Source organism: Oncorhynchus clarkii, chromosome 21 (assembly GCF_045791955.1).
Source record: "Oncorhynchus clarkii lewisi isolate Uvic-CL-2024 chromosome 21, UVic_Ocla_1.0, whole genome shotgun sequence".
Taxonomy (NCBI): domain Eukaryota; kingdom Metazoa; phylum Chordata; class Actinopteri; order Salmoniformes; family Salmonidae; genus Oncorhynchus; species Oncorhynchus clarkii.
Genome location: NC_092167.1, coordinates 48,548,878 through 48,574,146, shown reverse-complemented (window position 1 = coordinate 48,574,146; position 25,269 = coordinate 48,548,878). Strand labels below are relative to the sequence as shown.

Sequence of the window (25,269 nt, the reverse complement as noted above, 5' to 3'; positions counted from 1 at the left end):
GATCACACTGAGTGACAGGGTAGAGGCAGGGGATCACACTGAGTGACAGGGTAGAGGTAGGGGATCACGCTGAGTGACAGGGTAGAGGTAGGGGATCACGCTGAATGACAGGGTAGAGGTAGGGGATCACGCTGAGTGACAGGGTAGAGGTAGGGGATCACACTGAGTGACAGGGTAGAGGTAGGGGATCACGCTGAGTGACAGGGTAGAGGTAGGGGATCACGCTGAGTGACAGGGTAGAGGTAGGGGATCACGCTGAGTGACAGGGTAGAGGCAGGGGATCACGCTGAGTGACAGGGTAGAGGTAGGGGATCACGCTGAGTGACAGGGTAGAGGTAGGGGATCACGCTGAGTGACAGGGTAGAGGGAGGGGATCACGCTGAGTGACAGGGTAGAGGTAGGGGATCACGCTGAGTGACAGGGTAGAGGTAGGGGATCACGCTGAGTGACAGGGTAGAGGTAGGGGATCACACTGAGTGACAGGGTAGAGGTAGGGGATCACGCTGTGACAGGGTAGAGTTAGGGGATCACGCTGAGTGACAGGGTAGAGGTAGGGGATCAAGCTGAGTGACAGGGTAGAGGTAGGGGATCACGCTGAGTGACAGGGTAGAGGTAGGGGATCACACTGAGTGACAGGGTAGAGGTAGGGGATCACGCTGAGTGACAGGGTAGAGGTAGGGGATCACGCTGAGTGACAGGGTAGAGGTAGGGGATCACACTGAGTGACAGGGTAGAGGCAGGGGATCACGCTGAGTGATAGGGTAGAGGTAGGGGATCGCGCTGAGTGACAGGGTAGAGGTAGGGGATCACGCTGAGTGACAGGGTAGAGGCAGGGGATCACGCTGAGTGACAGGGTAGAGGTAGGGGATCACACTGAGTGACAGGGTAGAGGCAGGGGATCACACTGAGTGACAGGGTAGAGGCAGGTGATCACTCTGATTGACAGGGTAGAGGTAGGGGATCACGCTGAGTGACAGGGTAGAGGTAGGGGATCACGCTGAGTGACAGGGTAGAGGTAGGGGATCACGCTGAGTGACAGGGTAGAGGTAGGGGATCACACTGAGTGACAGGGTAGAGGTAGGGGATCACGCTGTGGTGAATGGGTAGAGGTAGGGGATGACAGGGTAGAGGTAGGGGATCACACAGGGTGACAGGGTAGAGGTAGGGGATCACGCTGAGTGACAGGGTAGAGGTAGGGGGTCACACTGAGTGACAGGGTAGAGGTAGGGGATGACAGGGTAGAGGTAGGGGATCACGCTGAGTGACAGGGTAGAGGTAGGGGATGACAGGGTAGAGGTAGGGGATCACACTGAGTGACAGGGTAGATGTAGGGGATCATGCTGAGTGACAGGGTAGAGGTAGGGGATCCCATTGAGTGACAGGGTAGAGGTAGGGGATCAAACTGAGTGACAGGGTAGAGGTAGGGGATCACACTGAGTGACAGGGTAGAGGCAGGGGATCACGCTGAGTGACAGGGTAGAGGTAGGGGATCACGCTGAGTGACAGGGTAGAGGTAGGGGATCACACTGAGTGACAGGGTAGAGGTAGGGGATCACACTGAGTGACAGGGTAGAGGTAGGGGATCACGCTGAGTGACAGGGTAGAGGCAGGGGATCACGCTGAGTGACAGGGTAGAGGTAGGGGATCACGCTGAGTGACAGGGTAGAGGTAGGGGATCACGCTGTGGTGAATGGGTAGAGGTAGGGGATGACAGGGAAGAGGTAGGGGATCACACAGGGTGACAGGGTAGAGGTAGGGGATCACGCTGAGTGACAGGGTAGAAGTAGGGGATCACACTGAGTGACAGGGTAGAGGTAGGGGATGACAGGGTAGAGGTAGGGGATCACGCTGAGTGACAGGGTAGAGGTAGGGGATCACACTGAGTGACAGGGTAGATGCAGGGGATCATGCTGCGTGACAGGGTAGAGGTAGGGGATCAGGCTGAGTGACAGGGTAGAGGTAGGGGATCACACTGAGTGACAGGGTAGAGGTAGGGGATCACACTGAGTGACGGAGTAGAGGTAGGGGATCACGCTGAGTGACAGGGTAGAGGTAGGGGATCACGCTGAGTGACAGGGTAGAGGTAGGGGATCACGCTGAGTGACAGGGTAGAGGTAGGGGATCACGCTGAGTGACAGGGTAGAGGTAGGGGATCACACTGAGTGACAGGGTAGAGGCAGGGGATCACACTGAGTGACAGGGTAGAGGCAGGGGATCACACTGAGTGACAGGGTAGAGGCAGGGGATCACACTGAGTGACAGGGTAGAGGTAGGGGATCACGCTGAGTGACAGGGTAGAGGTAGGGGATCACGCTGAATGACAGGGTAGAGGTAGGGGATCACGCTGAGTGACAGGGTAGAGGTAGGGGATCACGCTGAGTGACAGGGTAGAGGTAGGGGATCACGCTGAGTGACAGGGTAGAGGTAGGGGATCACACTGAGTGACAGGGTAGAGGTAGGGGATCACGCTGAGTGACAGGGTAGAGGTAGGGGATCACGCTGAGTGACAGGGTAGAGGTAGGGGGTGAGTGACAGGGTAGAGGCAGGGGATCACGCTGAGTGACAGGGTAGAGGTAGGGGATCACGCTGAGTGACAGGGTAGAGGTAGGGGATCACGCTGAGTGACAGGGTAGAGGTAGGGGATCACACTGAGTGACAGGGTAGAGGTAGGGGATCACGCTGAGTGACAGGGTAGAGGTAGGGGATCACGCTGAGTGACAGGGTAGAGGTAGGGGATCACACTGAGTGACAGGGTAGAGGTAGGGGATCACGCTGAGTGACAGGGTAGAGGTAGGGGATCACGCTGAGTGACAGGGTAGAGGTAGGGGATAAAGCTGAGTGACAGGGTAGAGGTAGGGGATCACGCTGAGTGACAGGTTAGAGGTAGGGGATCACACTGAGTGACAGGGTAGAGGTAGGGGATCACGCTGAGTGACAGGGTAGAGGTAGGGGATCACGCTGAGTGACAGGGTAGAGGTAGGGGATCACACTGAGTGACAGGGTAGAGGCAGGGGATCACGCTGAGTGACAGGGTAGAGGTAGGGGATCGCGCTGAGTGACAGGGTAGAGGTAGGGGATCACGCTGAGTGACAGGGTAGAGGTAGGGGATCACACTGAGTGGCAGGGTAGAGGTAGGGGATCACGCTGAGTGACAGGGTAGAGGTAGGGGATCACGCTGAGTGACAGGGTAGAGGTAGGGGATCACGCTGAGTGACAGGGTAGAGGTAGGGGATCACGCTGAGTGACAGGGTAGAGGTAGGGGATCACGCTGAGTGACATGGTAGAGGTAGGGGATCACGCTGAGTGACAGGGTAGAGGCAGGGGATCACACTGAGTGACAGGGTAGAGGCAGGGGATCACACTGAGTGACAGGGTAGAGGTAGGGGATCACGCTGAGTGACAGGGTAGAGGTAGGGGATCACGCTGAGTGACAGGGTAGAGGTAGGGGATCACGCTGAGTGACATGGTAGAGGTAGGGGATCTTGCTGAGTGACAGGGTAGAGGCAGGGGATCACACTGAGTGACAGGGTAGAGGCAGGGGATCACACTGAGTGACAGGGTAGAGGTAGGGGATCACGCTGAGTGACAGGGTAGAGGTAGGGGATCACGCTGAGTGACAGGGTAGAGGTAGGGGATCACGCTGAGTGACAGGGTAGAGGTAGGGGATCACGCTGAGTGACAGGGTAGAGGTAGGGGATCACGCTGAGTGACAGGGTAGAGGTAGGGGATCACGCTGAGTGACAGGGTAGAGGTAGGGGATCACGCTGAGTGACAGGGTAGAGGTAGGGGATCACGCTGAGTGACAGGGTAGAGGTAGGGGATCAGGGTAGAGGTAGGGGATCACGCTGAGTGACAGGGTAGAGGTAGGGGATCACGCTGAGTGACAGGGTAGAGGCAGGGGATCACGCTGAGTGACAGGGTAGAGGTAGGGGATCACGCTGTGGTGAATGGGTAGAGGTAGGGGATGACAGGGTAGAGGTAGGGGATCACACAGTGTGACAGGGTAGAGGTAGGGGATCACGCTGAGTGACAGGGTAGAAGTAGGGGATCACACTGAGTGACAGGGTAGAGGTAGGGGATGAAAGGGTAGAGGTAGGGGATCACGCTGAGTGACAGGGTAGAGGTAGGGGATGATAGGGTAGAGGTAGGGGATCATACTGAGTGACAGGGTAGAGGTAGGGGATCACACTGAGTGACAGGGTAGATGCAGGGGATCACGCTGCGTGACAGGGTAGAGGTAGGGGATCAGGCTGAGTGACAGGGTAGAGGTAGGGGATCACACTGAGTGACAGGGTAGAGGTAGGGGATCACACTGAGTGACAGGGTAGAGGCAGGGGATCACACTGAGTGACAGGGTAGAGGTAGGGGATCACGCTGAGTGACAGGGTAGAGGTAGGGGATCACGCTGAATGACAGGGTAGAGGTAGGGGATCACGCTGAGTGACAGGGTAGAGGTAGGGGATCACACTGAGTGACAGGGTAGAGGTAGGGGATCACGCTGAGTGACAGGGTAGAGGTAGGGGATCACGCTGAGTGACAGGGTAGAGGTAGGGGATCACGCTGAGTGACAGGGTAGAGGCAGGGGATCACGCTGAGTGACAGGGTAGAGGTAGGGGATCACGCTGAGTGACAGGGTAGAGGTAGGGGATCACGCTGAGTGACAGGGTAGAGGTAGGGGATCACACTGAGTGACAGGGTAGAGGTAGGGGATCACGCTGAGTGACAGGGTAGAGGTAGGGGATCACGCTGAGTGACAGGGTAGAGGTAGGGGATCACACTGAGTGACAGGGTAGAGGTAGGGGATCACGCTGAGTGACAGGGTAGAGTTAGGGGATCACGCTGAGTGACAGGGTAGAGGTAGGGGATCAAGCTGAGTGACAGGGTAGAGGTAGGGGATCACGCTGAGTGACAGGGTAGAGGTAGGGGATCACACTGAGTGACAGGGTAGAGGTAGGGGATCACGCTGAGTGACAGGGTAGAGGTAGGGGATCACGCTGAGTGACAGGGTAGAGGTAGGGGATCACACTGAGTGACAGGGTAGAGGCAGGGGATCACGCTGTGTGATAGGGTAGAGGTAGGGGATCGCGCTGAGTGACAGGGTAGAGGTAGGGGATCACGCTGAGTGACAGGGTAGAGGCAGGGGATCACGCTGAGTGACAGGGTAGAGGTAGGGGATCACACTGAGTGACAGGGTAGAGGCAGGGGATCACACTGAGTGACAGGGTAGAGGCAGGGGATCACACTGATTGACAGGGTAGAGGTAGGGGATCACGCTGAGTGACAGGGTAGAGGTAGGGGATCACGCTGAGTGACAGGGTAGAGGTAGGGGATCACGCTGAGTGACAGGGTAGAGGTAGGGGATCACACTGAGTGACAGGGTAGAGGTAGGGGATCACGCTGTGGTGAATGGGTAGAGGTAGGGGATGACAGGGTAGAGGTAGGGGATCACACTGTGTGACAGGGTAGAGGTAGGGGATCACGCTGAGTGACAGGGTAGAGGTAGGGGGTCACACTGAGTGACAGGGTAGAGGTAGGGGATGACAGGGTAGAGGTAGGGGATCACGCTGAGTGACAGGGTAGAGGTAGGGGATGACAGGGTAGAGGTAGGGGATCACACTGAGTGACAGGGTAGATGTAGGGGATCATGCTGAGTGACAGGGTAGAGGTAGGGGATCCCATTGAGTGACAGGGTAGAGGTAGGGGATCAAACTGAGTGACAGGGTAGAGGTAGGGGATCACACTGAGTGACAGGGTAGAGGCAGGGGATCACGCTGAGTGACAGGGTAGAGGTAGGGGATCACGCTGAGTGACAGGGTAGAGGTAGGGGATCACACTGAGTGACAGGGTAGAGGTAGGGGATCACACTGAGTGACAGGGTAGAGGTAGGGGATCACGCTGAGTGACAGGGTAGAGGCAGGGGATCACGCTGAGTGACAGGGTAGAGGTAGGGGATCACGCTGAGTGACAGGGTAGAGGTAGGGGATCACGCTGTGGTGAATGGGTAGAGGTAGGGGATGACAGGGAAGAGGTAGGGGATCACACAGGGTGACAGGGTAGAGGTAGGGGATCACGCTGAGTGACAGGGTAGAAGTAGGGGATCACACTGAGTGACAGGGTAGAGGTAGGGGATGACAGGGTAGAGGTAGGGGATCACGCTGAGTGACAGGGTAGAGGTAGGGGATCATGCTGCGTGACAGGGTAGAGGTAGGGGATCAGGCTGAGTGACAGGGTAGAGGTAGGGGATCACACTGAGTGACAGGGTAGAGGTAGGGGATCACACTGAGTGACAGAGTAGAGGTAGGGGATCACGCTGAGTGACAGGGTAGAGGTAGGGGATCACGCTGAGTGACAGGGTAGAGGTAGGGGATCACGCTGAGTGACAGGGTAGAGGTAGGGGATCACACTGAGTGACAGGGTAGAGGCAGGGGATCACACTGAGTGACAGGGTAGAGGCAGGGGATCACACTGAGTGGCAGGGTAGAGGCAGGGGATCACACTGAGTGACAGGGTAGAGGTAGGGGATCACGCTGAGTGACAGGGTAGAGGTAGGGGATCACGCTGAATGACAGGGTAGAGGTAGGGGATCACGCTGAGTGACAGGGTAGAGGTAGGGGATCACACTGAGTGACAGGGTAGAGGTAGGGGATCACGCTGAGTGACAGGGTAGAGGTAGGGGATCACGCTGAGTGACAGGGTAGAGGTAGGGGATCACGCTGAGTGACAGGGTAGAGGTAGGCGATCACACTGAGTGACAGGGTAGAGGTAGGGGATCACGCTGAGTGACAGGGTAGAGGCAGGGGATCACGCTGAGTGACAGGGTAGAGGCAGGGGATCACGCTGAGTGACAGGGTAGAGGTAGGGGATCACACTGAGTGACAGGGTAGAGGCAGGGGATCACACTGAGTGACAGGGTAGAGGCAGGGGATCACACTGATTGACAGGGTAGAGGTAGGGGATCACGCTGAGTGACAGGGTAGAGGTAGGGGATCACGCTGAGTGACAGGGTAGAGGTAGGGGATCACGCTGAGTGACAGGGTAGAGGTAGGGGATCACACTGAGTGACAGGGTAGAGGTAGGGGATCACGCTGTGGTGAATGGGTAGAGGTAGGGGATGACAGGGTAGAGGTAGGGGATCACACAGGGTGACAGGGTAGAGGTAGGGGATCACGCTGAGTGACAGGGTAGAGGTAGGGGGTCACACTGAGTGACAGGGTAGAGGTAGGGGATGACAGGGTAGAGGTAGGGGATCACGCTGAGTGACAGGGTAGAGGTAGGGGATGACAGGGTAGAGGTAGGGGATCACACTGAGTGACAGGGTAGATGTAGGGGATCATGCTGAGTGACAGGGTAGAGGTAGGGGATCACATTGAGTGACAGGGTAGAGGTAGGGGATCACACTGAGTGACAGGGTAGAGGTAGGGGATCACACTGAGTGACAGGGTAGAGGCAGGGGATCACGCTGAGTGACAGGGTGGAGGTAGGGGATCACGCTGAGTGACAGGGTAGAGGTAGGGGATCACACTGAGTGACAGGGTAGAGGTAGGGGATCACACTGAGTGACAGGGTAGAGGTAGGGGATCACGCTGAGTGACAGGGTGTAGCAGAGGCCCTCCCTCAACGGGGCCAAACCGTCGCTAATGTGGCAGACAAGCCTGCGTAGATTGAATGGTGACGTGTAACTGTAGGTGTCCTTAAGAATGCATTAGTCGAGGCTACATGATGCGTTATACTGTAAGATCAGCTACAGACAGTTGAGCATTATGCCTTGGTTATGAACAACAGCATAAGAGCTTATGAAGCGTGTTAACCAATAAGGAAGCGGTGTTGGCAACGCACCAAACTGAGTCATTGAAAAATAAACATTCTCTGTGTACCCTCCGATATGTTTATGGACAGGTTTGTAATATAATGGTAATTAAATGGTGTCACTGTTGATTTAATGTTTATAATGCTTAATAAGTAGTTATGATTCGCTTATGAATGTGGCATTTTATGTGGATATTAAGATTACATGTCTTTATGTCTAAGGGCAGTATCCTTACTTCCACAAGTCTCATTTTCACTAAGTCATGAACTGATGCCCCGTAATGTCCAGACCAATGAATCATGTACACAGACAGCTATGGGGGGATGGACTTGTCATTCAAAATTTGCATCACCAGAAGGCTCGTCAGGACACCACACCTCGTCTTATGTGTCATATATGTACAAGTATGAATCTGCACAGAATTACATCTCCCAAATGGGCCGGCAGGGTAGCCTAGTGGTTAGAGCGTTGGACTAGTAACCGGAAGGTTGCAAGTTCAAATCCCCGAACAATTCTGTTCCTTGTAGGCAGTCATTGAAAATAAGAAGTTGTTCTTAACTGACTTGCCTGGTTAAATAAAGGTAAAATAAAAAAGCTTATGGGGTTCTAGGATGGTAGAGCTTTAATTTGAGCTCGTAGTCAAGACACCCACAGCACAGATAACATCTGTGATACAGTGCTTTCGGGAAGTATTCAAACCCCTTGATTTTTACACAATTTGTTACTTTACAGCCTTGTTCTAAAATGTATTAAATCATTTTTTTCCCTTCATCAATCTACACACAATACCCACAATATGTTTTTCAGAATTTTGGGCAAATGTATTGAAAACAAAAAAACAGATACCTTATTTACCTTATGCATTCAGACACTTTGCTATGAGACTTGAAATTGAGCTCAAGGGCATCCTGTTCCCATTGATCATACTTTAGATGTTTCGACAACTTGATTGATTGGACATGATTTGGAAAGGCCTGTCTATATAAGGTCTCACAGTTGACAGTGCATGTCAGAAGGAACTAAGGAAGTCCAAGGAATTGTCCTTAGAGCTCCGAGACAGGATTGTGTCGAGGCACAGATCTGGGGAAGGGTACCAAAACATTTCTGCAGCATTGAAGGTCCCCAAGAACACAGTGACCTCCATCCTTCTTAAATGAAAGAAGTTTGGAACCACCAAGACTCCTCCTAGAGCTGGCTTCCAGGCCAAACTGAGCAATCGGGGGAGAAGGCCTTGGTCAGGGAGGTGACCAAACACCGGAGGGTCACTCTGACAGAGCTCTGTTCCTCTGTAGAGATTGGAAAACCTTCCAGAAGGACAACCATCTCTGCAACACTCTACCAATTAGACCTTTATCGCAGAGTGGCCAGACGGAAGCCACTACTCAGTAAAAGGCACATGACAGCACGCTTGGGAGTCTGCCAAATGGCTCCTAAGGACTGTCAGACCATGAGAAACAAGATTCTCTGGTCTGATGAAACCCAGATTGAACTCTTTGGCCTGAATGCCAAGCATGGTGGTGGCAGCATCATGCTGTGGGGATGTTTTTCAGTGGCAGGGACTGGGAGACTAGTCAGGATCAAGGGAAAGATGAACGGAGCAAAGTACTGAAAGATCCTTGATGAAAACCTACTCCAGAGCGATCAGGACCTCAGACTGGGGCGAAGGTTCACCTTCCAACAACGACCCTAAGTACGCAGCCAAGACAATGCAGGAGTAGCTTCGGGACAAGTCTCTGAATATCCTTGAGTGGCCCAGCCAAAGCCTGGACTTGAACCCAATCTAACATCTCTGGAGAGACCTGAAAATAGTTGTCCAGCAACGCTCCAAATCCAGCCTGACAGAGATTGAGAGGATCTGCAGAGAAGAATGGGAGAAACTCCCCAAATACAGGTGTGTCAAGCTTGTAGCATCATACCCAAGAAGACTCAAGGCTGTAATCATTGCCAAAAGTGCTTCAACAAAGGACTTAGTAATGGGTCTAAAGACTAATGTAAATGTGATATTTCATTTTTTAAAATATAAATTATCAAACATTTCTAAAAACCCATTTTTGCTATGTCATTATGGGGTATCGTGTGTAGATTGATGAGTGAAAAAATAATTAAATCAATTTTAGAATAAGGCTATAACCTAACAAAATGTGAAAAAAGTCAAGGGGCACTGTAGGTAACTGCCAAAACAAAGGAAACACTTGAGTAAATGACATAAATTGTTTGGGAGTCAAAGATAAAGACAGTCCCGGGTGACAGATCCGTCACAGTACGATGCTCTCTTCAGGTTTTTTTTTACAAAATGGTTGATTGCATACATTGTCCCTGAATCGCTTTCAAAATTCTGCACTATACAGCTATAAACTTTTTCCCGTTTTGTGTCTTTGCAGTGATATTCTTTGTAGAAGACTTTAGACAATCTGGCGTGAATGCAATTCTTTTCATCAGAGCCAATTCAGCTATTGTTTTAATCTTAATTACATATGTATGTATGTGTGTTATCTTGCAAAACTTCTATTGTACTTATGAATCAAGTATATCTTAACACAGAACATACACTTGCTATGTCAAGTGTAATGTTAAATCAATAATTCAATCAAATCTGTCTCTTTAATTTACATTCATTCACCTCATCCATGTAGCACCATCCAAATGTATTTTAGTGGACAAATCCCCCATTAGTATAATAGAGTATAAGCAGGCCTGTGCAAACTGGTTCACAATATACAGTAGGCTACTGTAAAACATTATACAATAGGCTACTGTAAAACATATAGTAGGCTACTATAAAACATTATACATTAGGCTACTGTAAAACATTATACAATAGGCTACTGTAAAACATTATACATTAGGCTACTGTAAAACATTATATAATAGGCTACTGTAAAACATTATACAATAGGCTACTGTAAAACAATATACAGTAGGTTACTGTAAAACAATATACAAAAGTTATTGTAAAACATTATACAGTAGGCTACTGTAAAACATTATACGGTAGGCTACCCACCACAGTGAAATGCATGACCTTTACTATCCACACAGTTAAGGCCAGGTTGACTATCATTATGACCAGCAACAGCGAGAGGAAAAAGTAGAGGAATCTCTTCCTCCACCCATAGAGTCCCACGGTGTCGACAGCGTCGCACCTGGGCTGCTGAAGATGGCCCGACTGGGCCTCCAGTACGTACTGTTCCTCAGTCATCTGGAACACAACCAGAGAGAGAGGGGCATCTGAGCATTAGATGCCATGCTAAAAAAAAATTGGGGAATAACATACATACAGGGTTTATAATACATTTATATTACTACATACACTACCGTTGAAAAGTTTGGGGTCACTTAGAAATGTCCTTGTTTTCTATGAAAACATACATGAAATGAGTTGCAAAATGAATCGGAAATATAGTCTAGATTTTGCCAAGGTTATAACTAATGATTTTTAATTGAAATAATAATTGTGTCCTTCAAACTTTGCTTTCATCAAAGAACCCTCCATTTTCAGCAATTGCAGCCTTGCAAACCTTTGGCTTTCTAATTGTCAATTGGTTGAGGTAATCTGAAGAGATTTCACCCATGATTCCTGAAGCACCTCCCACAAATTGGATTGGCTTGATGGGCACTTCTTACGTACCATTCGGTCAAGCTGCTCCCACAACAGCTCAATAGTGTTGAGATCCGGTGACTGTGCTGGCCACTCCATTATAGACAGAACACCATTTGACTGCTTCTTCCCTAAGTAGTTATTACATAGTTTGGAGCTGGGCTTTGGGTCATTGTCCTGTTGTAGGAGGAAATTGGCTTCAATTAAGTGCCGTCCACAGGGTATGGCATGGCGTTGCAAAATGGAGTGATAGCCTTCTGTCACGAATCCCTCCGGAATTGTGACATTGTGCACACCTGGCCCCCATTCCCACTGATTGTATTGTTATAAATGTGCCCTTTGTTTTACCATTGGGCTGGCGATTATTGTTACAATGTCCGTTGGTGCGTGTGAATACCTGCGTGTGTTTTGGCTTTAGTGCCATTGTGGATTGCGCAGATGATTACGGGTCTCGTCCCGTGTGTTAATCATTGTGCCCTTGCGTTATTTAGTCGAGGTACTCCTCGCTCTTTTGTTTGGGTTACTACCCTGTGTTTTGTTACGTGTTTGTTTGGTCTTCCACCCCATGCCTTTACACGGCACGCCGTAATTTGGGCTTAATAAAAATAACTATTACGCATTCCTGTGCCAGTCTCCCGAATCATTCATACCAACGTGACACCTTCCTTCGTCAAGATCCCTTTTACCCTGTACAAATCTCCCACTTTACCACCACCAAAGCAATCCTCCAGCATATTTTCATTTTTTTCTGCGTCTCACGAATGTTCTTGTTTGTGATCCGAACACCTCAAAATTATATTAGTCTGTCTATAACACTTTTGTTCAATCTTCCTCTGTCCAGTGTCTGTGTTCTTTTGCCCATCTTAATATTTTCTTCTTATTAGCCAGTCTGAGATATGTCTTTTTCTTTGCAACTCTGCCTAGAAGGCCGGCATCCCGGAGTCTCCTCTTCACTGTTGACGTTGAGACTGGTGTTTTGCGGGTACTATTTAATGAAGCTGCCAGTTGAGGACTTGTGAGGCGTCTGTTTCTCAAACTAGACATTCTAATGTACTTGTCCTCTTGCTCAGTTGTGCACCGGGGCCTACCAACTCCTCTTTCTATTCTGGTTAGAGACAGTTTGCGCTGTTCTGTGAAGGGAGTAGTACACAGCATTGTACGAGATCTTCAGTTTCTTGAAAAGTTCTTGCATGAGGTAGCCTTCATTTCTCAGAACAATAATAGACTGACGAGTTTCAGAAGAAAGGTCTTTGTTTCGGGCATATTTCTCACCAATGGAAGTTGGGGCTTTGCAGTGAATACAAATGAACCATATCATTGGACTAGAAAGGTCAGTGAGTCTAATTACGCCGCTGATACACTTCATGGAAGATAACTACGAGAGATGAGTGTGAGTGCACCTGAGACCTAGAGGGACAGGCCTTTTGAGTCACACTAAATACCTTCGGTGATTAGATATATAAGACGCTGTAATGTATAGTATTTTGCTCTCAAAACATTTATCCATCAAAATAAATGTATAAAACAAAAATTGAACTTAGTCTTGCTTGTTCATTATCATAAATAGTGTACACATTGCGTAGAGGATAAAAAAAACACACATTCTGTTTGTTAGGAGAATGTCTTTGGCTTGATCAAAATACTTAGATACTAGCAGAATAAAATCCTTTAACAGTAGTGGAATTTAAAGGCCCTCAGGGGTACGGAAACAGTTCACAGTATATATTTTTTTTTTAAATTGCAAAGTTCTCTCTTTAATCCAACGTGTCACAGCAGGACAACTCCATAGTCTATTTTTAATCCTCTGTTGCTAGGGGAAATGACTCTTCTGCCCCTCTAATTTCTATGGCAACCCACTGTTCCCAAAACGCTGGTAGCTAGATGCTGCAATTTCTTTGCAGAGTTGAATGCATACATTACCCTAGCACGTCATGCATGCTAAAGTTCGGGCATTGACAGAGCAAATGGAATAGAGCACAGCAGGCAGTGGTGGTGCTTTGTCAATCTGTAGACATGTAGAACATGACCCATGGAGTATGAGCCAATAGCACCTATTTTCTACTACCGGCACAAGTTGTTTCTTTCGAGACAACCCTTTACGGAACTGTGAGGATGAAGATTTGCACAAATCGTTCCTCATATGAAGTCAGGACAGCATCGTTCCTCATATGAAGTCAGGACAGCATCGTTCCTCATATGAAGTCAGGACAGCATCGTTCCTCATATGAAGTCAGGACAGCATCGTTCCTCATATGAAGTCAGGACAGCATCGTTCCTCATATGAAGTCAGGACAGCATCGTTCCCTTTATGAAGTCAGGACAGAATCGTTCCCTTTATGAAATCTGGACAGCATCGTTCCCTTTATGAAGTCAGGACAGCATCGTTCCCTTTATGAAGTCAGGACAGCATCGTTCCCTTTATGAAGTCAGGACAGCATCGTTCCCTTTATGAAATCAGGACAGCATCGTTCCCTTTATGAAGTCAGGACAGCATCGTTCCCTTTATGAAGTCAGGACAGCATCGTTCCCTGTATGAAATCAGGGCAGCATCGTTCCCTGTATGAAATCAGGGCAGCATCGTTCCCTGTATGAAGTCAGAACAGCATCGCTCCCTGTATGAAGTTAAGACAGCATTTTGCAGTGTTTTTCTACAGCAATTTCACAACCTCAATGTTTGGCACACTGTAGATGAGGGTATTGAGGTCAAGGTAGAAAATGATTAACATTGAAATATGATGAGTAACTTTCTCTTGCTTTACTTCCCTATCAATCCCTTCAGTCAACGTTTACCAAGGTAACTTGGTGCTGGTTTTGCTTCAGGACGGGGGCTGTGGTGCCCTCCCAGCATTGAGAACATACATTGCAGCCAAGCGAACCAAGCTAGCAATTACCCAGCAGTCATTCTACCTCCGTCGGCACAGCTCATCTCCACCAATTAGCGGTGAGAGTGATAGGGTACACACTGTTTTGAATCAAACAGCGACGTGCTGCAAAAGGGCAGCAAAACGCAGCCGATAAACATTCAATGAAAGAAAATTAGAAAAAAATGCCTGCTGATATTAATCAGCAGAATCGCATCCTGCATGCTCTCTCTCTCTGTGATGCCACGGGTGTCTCAATCCATCTCCTGCATGCTCTCTCTCTCCATGATGCCACGGGTGTCTCAATCCATCTCCTGCATGCTCTCTCTCTCTGTGATGCCACGGGCGTCCCACTACAGCTCCTGCATGCTCTCTCTCTTCATGATGCCACGGGTGTCTCAATCCATCTCCTGCATCTCCATGATGCCATGTCTCAATCCATCTCCTCTCTCTGTGATGCCGCGGGTGTCTCAATCCATCTCCTGCATGCTCTCTCTCTCTGTGATGCCACGGGCGTCCCACTACAGCTCCTGCATGCTCTCTCTCTCTCCATGATGCCACGGGTGTCTCAATCCATCTCCTGCATGCTCTCTCTCCATGATGCCACGGGTGTCTCAATCCATCTCCTGCATGCTCTCTCTCTCTCTCCATGATGCCACGGGCATCCCACTACAGCTCCTGCATGCTCTCTCTCTCTGTGATGCCGCGGGTGTCTCAATCCATCTCCTGCATGCTCTCTCTCTCTGTGATGCCACGGGCGTCCCACTACAGCTCCTGCATGCTCTCTCTCTCCATGATGCCACGGGCGTCCCACTACAGCTCCTGCATGCTCTCTCTCTCTGTGATGCCGCGGGTGTCTCAATCCATCTCCTGCATGCTCTCTCTCTCTCTCCATGATGCCACGGGCGTCCCACTACAGCTCCTGCATGCTCTCTCTCTCTGTGATGCCGCGGGTGTCTCAATCCATCTCCTGCATGCTCTCTCTCTCTGTGATGCCACGGGCGTCCCACTACAGCTCCTGCATGCTCTCTCTCTCCATGATGCCACGGGCGTCCCACTACAGCTCCTGCATGCTCTCTCTCTCTGTGATGCCGCGGGCGTCCCACTACAGCTCCTGCATGCTCTCTCTCTCTCTGTGATGCCACGGGCGTCCCACTACAGCTCCTGCATGCTCTCTCTCTCCATGATGCCATGGGTGTCCCACTACAGCTCCTTCATGCTCTCTCTCTCTCTCTGTGATGCCATGGGCGTCCCACTACAGCTCCTGCATGCTCTCTCTCTCCATGATGCCACGGGTGTCCCACTACAGCTCCTGCATGCTCTCTCTCTCTCTGTGATGCCACGGGCGTCCCACTACAGCTCCTGCATGCTCTCTCTCTCCATGATGCCACGGGTGTCCCACTACAGCTCCTGCATGCTCTCTCTCTCTCTCTGTGATGCCACGGGCGTCCCACTACAGCTCCTGCATGCTCTCTCTCTCTGTGATGCCACGGGCGTCCCACTACAGCTCCTGCATGCTCTCTCTCTCTGTGATGCCACGGGCGTCCCACTACAGCTCCTGCATGCTCTCTCTCTCTGTGATGCCGCGGGCGTCCCACTACAGCTCCTGCATGCTCACTCTCTCTGTGATGCCGCGGGTGTCTCAATCCATCTCCTGCATGCTCTCTCTCTGTGATGCCACGGGTGTCTCAATCCATCTCCTGCATGCTCTCTCTCTCTGTGATGCCACGGGCGTCCCACTACAGCTCCTGCATGCTCTCTCTCTGTGATGCCACGGGTGTCTCAATCCATCTCCTGCATGCTCTCTCTCTCTGTGATGCCACGGGCGTCCCACTACAGCTCCTGCATGCTCTCTCTCTCTGTGATGCCGCGGGCGTCCCACTACAGCTCCTGCATGCTCTCTCTCTCTGTGATGCCGCGGGCGTCCCACTACAGCTCCTGCATGCTCTCTCTCTCTGTGATGCCGCGGGCGTCCCACTACAGCTCCTGCATGCTCTCTCTCTCTGTGATGCCGCGGGCGTCCCACTACAGCTCCTGCATGCTCTCTCTCTCCATGATGCCACGGGCGTCCCACTACAGCTCCTGCATGCTCTCTCTCTCTCTCTGTGATAACACGGGCGTCCCACTACAGCTCCTGCATGCTCTCTCTCTCTGTGATGCCACGGGCGTCCCACTACAGCTCCTGCATGCTCTCTCTCTCTGTGATGCCTCGGGCGTCCCACTACAGCTCCTGCATGCTCTCTCTCTCTGTGATGCCACGGGCGTCCCACTACAGCTCCTGCATGCTCTCTCTCTCTGTGATGCCGCGGGCGTCCCACTACAGCTCCTGCATGCTCTCTCTCTCTGTGATGCCGCGGGCGTCCCACTACAGCTCCTGCATGCTCTCTCTCTCTGTGATGCCGCGGGCGTCCCACTACAGCTCCTGCATGCTCTCTCTCTCTGTGATGCCGCGGGCGTCCCACTACAGCTCCTGCATGCTCTCTCTCTCTGTGATGCCGCGGGCGTCCCACTACAGCTCCTGCATGCTCTCTCTCCATGATGCCACGGGTGTCTCAATCCATCTCCTGCATGCTCGCTCTCTCTCTCCATGATGCCACGGGCGTCCCACTACAGCTCCTGCATGCTCTCTCTCTCTGTGATGCCGCGGGTGTCTCAATCCATCTCCTGCATGCTCTCTCTCTCTCTCCATGATGCCACGGGCGTCCCACTACAGCTCCTGCATGCTCTCTCTCTCTGTGATGCCGCGGGTGTCTCAATCCATCTCCTGCATGCTCTCTCTCTCTGTGATGCCACGGGCGTCCCACTACAGCTCCTGCATGCTCTCTCTCTCCATGATGCCACGGGCGTCCCACTACAGCTCCTGCATGCTCACTCTCTCTGTGATGCCGCGGGTGTCTCAATCCATCTCCTGCATGCTCTCTCTCTGTGATGCCACGGGTGTCTCAATCCATCTCCTGCATGCTCTCTCTCTCTGTGATGCCACGGGCGTCCCACTACAGCTCCTGCATGCTCTCTCTCTGTGATGCCACGGGTGTCTCAATCCATCTCCTGCATGCTCTCTCTCTCTGTGATGCCACGGGCGTCCCACTACAGCTCCTGCATGCTCTCTCTCTCTGTGATGCCGCGGGCGTCCCACTACAGCTCCTGCATGCTCTCTCTCTCTGTGATGCCGCGGGCGTCCCACTACAGCTCCTGCATGCTCTCTCTCTCTGTGATGCCGCGGGCGTCCCACTACAGCTCCTGCATGTTCTCTCTCTCTGTGATGCCGCGGGCGTCCCACTACAGCTCCTGCATGCTCTCTCTCTCCATGATGCCACGGGCGTCCCACTACAGCTCCTGCTTGCTCTCTCTCTCTCTCTGTGATAACACGGGCGTCCCACTACAGCTCCTGCATGCTCTCTCTCTCTGTGATGCCACGGGCGTCCCACTACAGCTCCTGCATGCTCTCTCTCTCTGTGATGCCACGGGCGTCCCACTACAGCTCCTGCATGCTCTCTCTCTCTGTGATGCCGCGGGCGTCCCACTACAGCTCCTGCATGCTCTCTCTCTCTGTGATGCCGCGGGCGTCCCACTACAGCTCCTGCATGCTCTCTCTCTCTGTGATGCCGCGGGCGTCCCACTACAGCTCCTGCATGCTCTCTCTCTCTGTGATGCCGCGGGCATCCCACTACAGCTCCTGCATGCTCTCTCTCTCTGTGATGCCGCGGGCGTCCCACTACAGCTCCTGCATGCTCTCTCTCTCTGTGATGCCGCGGGCGTCCCACTACAGCTTCTGCATGCTCTCTCTCTCTCTCTGTGATGCCGCGGGCGTCCCACTACAGCTCCTGCATGCTCTCTCTCTCTGTGATGCCGCGGGCGTCCCACTACAGCTCCTGCATGCTCTCTCTCTCTGTGATGCCGCGGGCGTCCCACTACAGCTCCTGCATGCTCTCTCTCTCTGTGATGCCGCGGGCGTCCCACTACAGCTCCTGCATGCTCTCTCTCTCTCTGTGATGCCGCGGGCGTCCCACTACAGCTCCTGCATGCTCTCTCTCTCTGTGATGCCGCGGGCGTCCCACTACAGCTCCTGCATGCTCTCTCTCTCTGTGATGCCGCAGGCGTCCCACTACAGCTCCTGCATGCTCTCTCTCTCTCTGTGATGCCACGGGCGTCCCACTACAGCTCCTGCATGCTCTCTCTCTCTGTGATACAGCGGGCGTCCCACTACAGCTCCTGCATGCTCTCTCTCTCTGTGATGCCGCGGGCGTCCCACTACAGCTCCTGCATGCTCTCTCTCTCTGTGATGCCGCGGGCGTCCCACTACAGCTCCTGCATGCTCTCTCTCTCTGTGATGACGCGGGCGTCCCACTACAGCTCCTGCATGCTCTCTCTCTCTGTGATGCCGCGGGCGTCCCACTACAGCTCCTGCATGCTCTCTCTCTCTGTGATGCCACGGGCGTCCCACTACAGCTCCTGCATGCTCTCTCTCTCTGTGATGCCGCGGGCGTCCCACTACAGCTCCTGCATGCTCTCTCTCTCTGTGATGCCGCGGGCGTCCCACTACAGCTCCTGCATGCTCTCTCTCTCTGTGATGCCGCGGGCGTCCCACTACAGCTCCTGCATGCTCTCTCTCTCTGTGATGCCGCGGGTGTCCCACTACAGCTCCTGCATGCTCTCTCTCTCTCTGTGATGCCACGGGCGTCCCACTACAGCTCCTGCATGCTCTCTCTCTCTGTGATGCCGCGGGCGTCCCACTACAGCTCCTGCATGCTCTCTCTCTCTGTGATGCCGCGGGCGTCCCACTACAGCTCCTGCATGCTCTCTCTCTCTCTGTGATGCCACGGGCGTCCCACTACAGCTCCTGCATAATCTCTCTCTCTGTGATGCCGCGGGCGTCCCACTACAGCTCCTGCATGCTCTCTCTCTCTGTGATGCCGCGGTCGTCCCACTACAGCTCCTGCATGCTCTCTCTCTCTGTGATGCCGCGGGCGTCCCACTACAGCTCCTGCATGCTCTCTCTCTCTGTGATGCCGCGGGCGTCCCACTACAGCTCCTGCATGCTCTCTCTCTCTGTGATGCCGCGGGCGTCCCACTACAGCTCCTGCATGCTCTCTCTCTCTGTGATGCCACGGGCGTCCCACTACAGCTCCTGCATGCTCTCTCTCTCTGTGATGCCGCGGGCGTCCCACTACAGCTCCTGCATGCTCTCTCTCTCTGTGATGCCACGGGCGTCCCACTACAGCTCCTGCATGCTCTCTCTCTCTGTGATGCCACGGGCGTCCCACTACAGCTCCTGCATGCTCTCTCTCTCTGTGATGCCGCGGGCGTCCCACTACAGCTCCTGCATGCTCTCTCTCTCTCTGTGATGCCGCGGGCGTCCCACTACAGCTCCTGCATGCTCTCTCTCTCTGTGATGCCGCGGGCGTCCCACTACAGCTCCTGCATGCTCTCTCTCTCTGTGATGCCGCGGGCGTCCCACTACAGCTCCTGCATGCTCTCTCTCTCTGTGATGCCGCGGGCGTCCCACTACAGCTCCTGCATGCTCTCTCTCTCTGTGATGCCTCGGGCGTCCCACTACAGCTCCTGCATGCTCTCTCTCTCTGTGATGCCACGGGCGTCCCACTACAGCTCCTGCATGCTCTCTCTCTCTGTGATGCCACGGGCGTCCCACTACAGCTCCTGCATGCTCTCTCTCTCTGTGATGCCACGGGCGTCCCACTACAGCTCCTGCATGCTCTCTCTCTCTGTGATGCCACGGGCGTCCCACTACAGCATCCTGCATGCTCTCTCTCTCTGTGATGCCACGGGCGTCCCACTACAGCTCCTGCATGCTCTCTCTCTCTCTGTGATGCCACGGGCGTCCCACTACAGCATCCTGCATGCTCTCTCTCTCCATGATGCCACGGGCGTCCCACTACAGCTCCTGCATGCTCTCTCTCTCTGTGATGCCACGGGCGTCCCACTACAGCTCCTGCATGCTCTCTCTCTCTCTGTGATGCCACGGGCGTCCCACTACAGCATCCTGCATGCTCTCTCTCTCTGTGATGCCACGGGCGTCCCACTACAGCTCCTGCATGCTCTCTCTCTCTGTGATGCCACGGGCGTCCCACTACAGCTCCTGCATGCTCTCTCTCTCTCTGTGATGCCACGGGCGTCCCACTACAGCATCCTGCATGCTCTCTCTCTCTCTGTGATGCCACGGGCGTCCCACTACAGCTCCTGCATGCTCTCTCTCTCTCTGTGATGCCACGGGTGTCTCAATCCATCTCCTGCATGCTCTCTCTCTCTGTGATGCCACGGGCGTCCCACTACAGCTCCTGCATGCTCTCTCTCTCTGTGATGCCACGGGCGTCCCACTACAGCTCCTGCATGCTCTCTCTCTCTCTGTGATGCCACGGGCGTCCCACTACAGCATCCTGCATGCTCTCTCTCTCTGTGATGCCGCGGGTGTCTCAATCCATCTCCTGCATGCTCTCTCTCTCTCTCCATGATGCCACGGGCGTCCCACTACAGCTCCTGCATGCTCTCTCTCTCTGTGATGCCGCGGGTGTCCCACTACAGCTCCTGCATGCTCTCTCTCTCTGTGATGCCGCGGGTGTCCCACTACAGCTCCTGCATGCTCTCTCTCTCTCTGTGATGCCACGGGCGTCCCACTACAGCTCCTGCATGCTCTCTCTCTCTGTGATGCCGCGGGTGTCTCAATCCATCTCCTGCATGCTCTCTCTCTCTCTCCATGATGCCACGGGCGTCCCACTACAGCTCCTGCATGCTCTCTCTCTCTCTGTGATGCCGCGGGTGTCTCAATCCATCTCCTGCATGCTCTCTCTCTCTCTGTTATGCCGCGGGTGTCTCAATCCATCTCCTGCATGCTCTCTCTCTCTCTCCATGATGCCACGGGCGTCCCACTACAGCTCCTGCATGCTCTCTCTCTCTGTGATGCCGCGGGTGTCTCAATCCATCTCCTGCATGCTCTCTCTCTCTCTCCATGATGCCACGGGCGTCCCACTACAGCTCCTGCATGGTCTCTCTCTCTCCATGATGCCGCGGGCGTCCCACTACACCTCCTCCGCCAGAGGTAAGAAAACATTGGAGAAGCACTAATGACTTGAGTCTCTCCCACTACTTTCTTCTGTCCTGCATGTAACCAACCACGAAGGCAGCAATGGGAAAGTGGAGAGACACAATAACAGCAGTAGTTAGACGTAAAAAAGCAATACCCCAAAATGTTGACTTGGACTGGTCCTAAATCTATGACTGCCCAAGTTCTTTCAGCAAAAGGCAACATTTATTCAATTGAATGAAACAATATGGACGCCAGGAAATCAGCTCCAAGTGATTAAAATGTTATACATCTGTTTCCAAGTATTCCCAGGCATAATAGATAGATATATGTGATTGTATACAAACATAAGCAAGGTTTGAAATAATTATGTTTAAGTCAAATACCACATCTGTTTGGGCTTCTTGCAGTCAATTTGCAGACTACAAATGATTTGTAATTATGTTCCAGTCCCCTGACCATACGCTGAAGAAAAGAAAATCAACCCGCGACTGAATGTAGTTGATGATCCATGGTCTAGAAGCCAATATGTCAGATGGCTAAACAAAGATGGTGTTGCATTGGTCTTGAAAATAATGTAATGTCTGTAAATCAAGCTATTGATGAAGACATTCCCCTCCATCAGGGCCAGTATTGATGTAGTAATCAAAGGGTTTACACCCCTGTGGTTCTTGCTGTTCTCAATAGTGGATTGGCTAATCCATCTGTTCTCAATAGTGGATTGACTAATTCAGCTGTTCTCAATAGTGGATTGACTAATTCAGCTGTTCTCAATAGTGGATTGACTAATCCAGATGTTCTCAATAGTGAATTGACTAATCCAGCTGTTCTCAATAGTGAATTGACTAATTCAGCTGTTCTCAATAGTGAATTGACTAATCTAGAGTTTGGCCTTATAAAGTTTTATCTGCAAGAAGAGGATTCTGAGATAACTGGCTTTAAAGTTCCAAACGCTTATTGGTTTGAATGGCGTCAGCGATTTTAATCTTGTATTCTTTTCAATTTAACAACATGAATTGGGCTATTCAGAATACTATATAGGTATAGAACATTGAACAGAACAAGGGTATGTCAGTAACTCAATATTTACAAAAATGCAGATAGAACCTTATAGTCCCAAACTCTCGTAATGTGAAGCCCAATTTTGTTGGCTCCATCACAGTTGAAATAGACAATAAAGTGTGCCCTTCCCTGTCTACAGACGGCTGTCCATTTCCTGTTTACAGACGGCTGTCCGTTTCCTGTTTACAGACGGCTGTCCTTTTCCTTTTTGCAGATGGCTGTCCATTTCCTGTCTACAGACGGCTGTCCATTTCCTGTTTACAGACGGCTGTCCATTTCCTGTCTACAGACGGCTGTCCTTTTCCTGTCTACAGTTGGCTGTCCATTTCCTGTCTTCAGACGGATGTCCTTTCCCTTTTTACAGATGGCTGTCCATTTCCTGTCTACAGATGGCTGACCATTTCCTGTTTACAGACGGCTGTCCTTTCCCTTTCTACAGATGGCTGTCCATTTCCTGTCTACAGACGGCTGTCCTTTCCCTTTCTACAGATGGCTGTCCATTTCCTGTCTACAGATGGCTGTCCATTTCCTGTTTACAGACGGCTGTCCTTTTCCTGTCTACAGATGGCTGTCCATTTCCTGTTTACAGACAGCTGTGCACTTTTACCAGCTTTTTTTTTTTAAAGAGATGAAAGCACTCCAATAAGTTCACTGCTAGTGCTAGGAACTGTTATAACAGTGTAAATGATCAACAGCTAAAATAAAGTGTTTTTCATTTGCTTAATTATTTTCAGATTCAAATTGACACTTCATGATAGGCTGGTGATGTCAAGCCCACAACATCGTCCCTATACCTGTTTTAATAACAGGTGCTTTAATTAGGAACTTTGTGGAATTTGGCGCCAACAGCACACAGACAGCCAGCGTAGATGTTGTTGAGGAGGTTAAGAGATTAATTTGTTTCCCCTCTCAGGCTTTTACGGAAGTGAAAATCGAAAGAAACGACAAAGTGCTGATGTAAACAGTCAAGACTCTCATCCACAGTACACTGGCTTTCCATGCTAATCCCCAGCAAATCCTCAGGGAGCTCCATTTAGCATGTTGCCCCATGGAGGACACATTTGCATTTATCAAACGATCAGAGAGGAAGTGTCACGTTTACATTATAATTCCAGACAGGAAATTGTCCGTAAAAAAAAGCCTATATATCTCCAGTAACTGTGCAGTTACTGTGGGTAGGCTGTCTATGAACCACAGGATTGGTAAAACGTTTTTTAAATAATTTTTAATATTTACTCTGTTGCCCTAGGTCTTCACTCCTGGTCATGGATTACCAGATAGTGTGCAAGCTTTGGTTCCCATCTAGTGCCAAAACACAAATCTGATGTGCTAGTGCTGGCTTGGAACAAATACCTGCATCCACAGAGCTCCTTCCGGACCTGGGGCAAAGAAAAAAGATCGGAAGCACTTCATGCTACGGTACAGAAATGGCTAGTTATTTACTTAGAAAGTACATGGTAAAACAGTAACCAATTAATTAATAACCAATTAATGACTTGTGTGTTTCTTCGAGATTCATTATTAGAATTAGGATGACAACCCAAAAATTATAGACCCCGACCATACCAAACAATTATCGCTGTCACGTTCTGACCTTAGTTATTTTGTAATGTCTTTGTTTTAAATATGGTCAGGGCGTGAGTTGGGTGGGTTGTCTATGTTCCCGTTTTCTATGTTGTGTTTTTGCGTTTGGCCTGGTGTGGTTCTCAATCAGATGCAGGTGTCGTTAGTTGTCTCTGATTGAGAATCATACTTAGGTAGCCTTTACCCACTTGTGTTTAGTGGGTGTTTATTTTCTGTTCTGTGTGTGTTGCACCTAGACGGAGCTGTTTCGTTTGTTCTCTTTCGTTACTTTGTATTTAGTGTTCAGTTCAGTTTATTAAAAGGATGAACACTTACCACGCTGCGTATTGGCCTGACATTTCAAGCGTTACAATCGCAGGCATTTTGCTGATATCGTTCATTACGATAATTAGCCTATACTAGGGAAATGTGAAGTTAGAAATTCAATATTTTTCTAATGTGGGTGATTGTTAGTAGTAGTTTAAAGACTAATAAATAAATAAAAATAGGTGGTGCACATTCATGTTATAAACTGTGCAGCACATTCATGTTATAAACTGTGCTGCACATTCATGTTATAAACTGTGCTGCACATTCATGTTATAAACTGTGCAGCACATTCATGTTATAAACTGTGCTGCACATTCATGTTATAAACTGTGCTGCACATTCATGTTATAAACTGTGCTGCACATTCATGTTATAAACTGTGCTGCACATTCATGCTATAAACTGTGCTGCACATTCATGTTATAAACTGTGCTGCACATTCATGTTATAAACTGTGCTGCACATTCATGACTGAGTGTCGGGGACTGCTGCACAAACACATTCCGAAATTGCACCTGGTGTATTCTACTATTCTTACTGTCAATTGTAAGTTGAGACTTCGACCGAATTCCAAAAAATAGATTTACAAATAAAAAAGAATTGGTAGGTTACAGACTTATTCTAAAATGTATTAAATTGTTTTTTTCCCTCATCAATCTACACACAATAACCCATAATGACATCACAATACCCCATAATGACATCACAATACCCCATAATGACATCACAATACCCCATAATGACATCACAATACCCCATAATGACATCACAATACCCCATAATGACAAAGCAAAAACAGTATTTGAGAATTCAAACCAGGGTGTCTGTAGTGACGCCTCTAGCACTGAGATGCAGTGCCACTCGGGAGAATGATGGAGGCCACAGTGTTCTTGGGGACCTTCAATGCTGCAGACATTTTTTGGTAGCCTTCCCCAGATCTGTGCTTCGACACAATCCTGTCTCGGAGCTCTATAGACAATTCCTTTGACCTCATGGCTTGGTTTTTGCT

The 25,269-nt window shown here is 50.8% G+C and overlaps 1 protein-coding gene across 1 annotated transcript in view; it reads right to left on the bottom strand.

Moving 5' to 3' along the window:
* Positions 1 to 11,006, bottom strand: part of LOC139379499 (zeta-sarcoglycan-like) — a 48,862-nt gene extending 37,856 nt beyond the window's left edge. The window contains exon 1 of the mRNA XM_071122317.1: positions 10,812 to 11,006. Coding sequence (XP_070978418.1) covers positions 10,812 to 11,006 — 195 coding nt within the window. The remainder of the gene's footprint in view (positions 1 to 10,811) is intronic.
* Between the last annotated feature and the right edge of the window lie 14,263 nt (positions 11,007 to 25,269).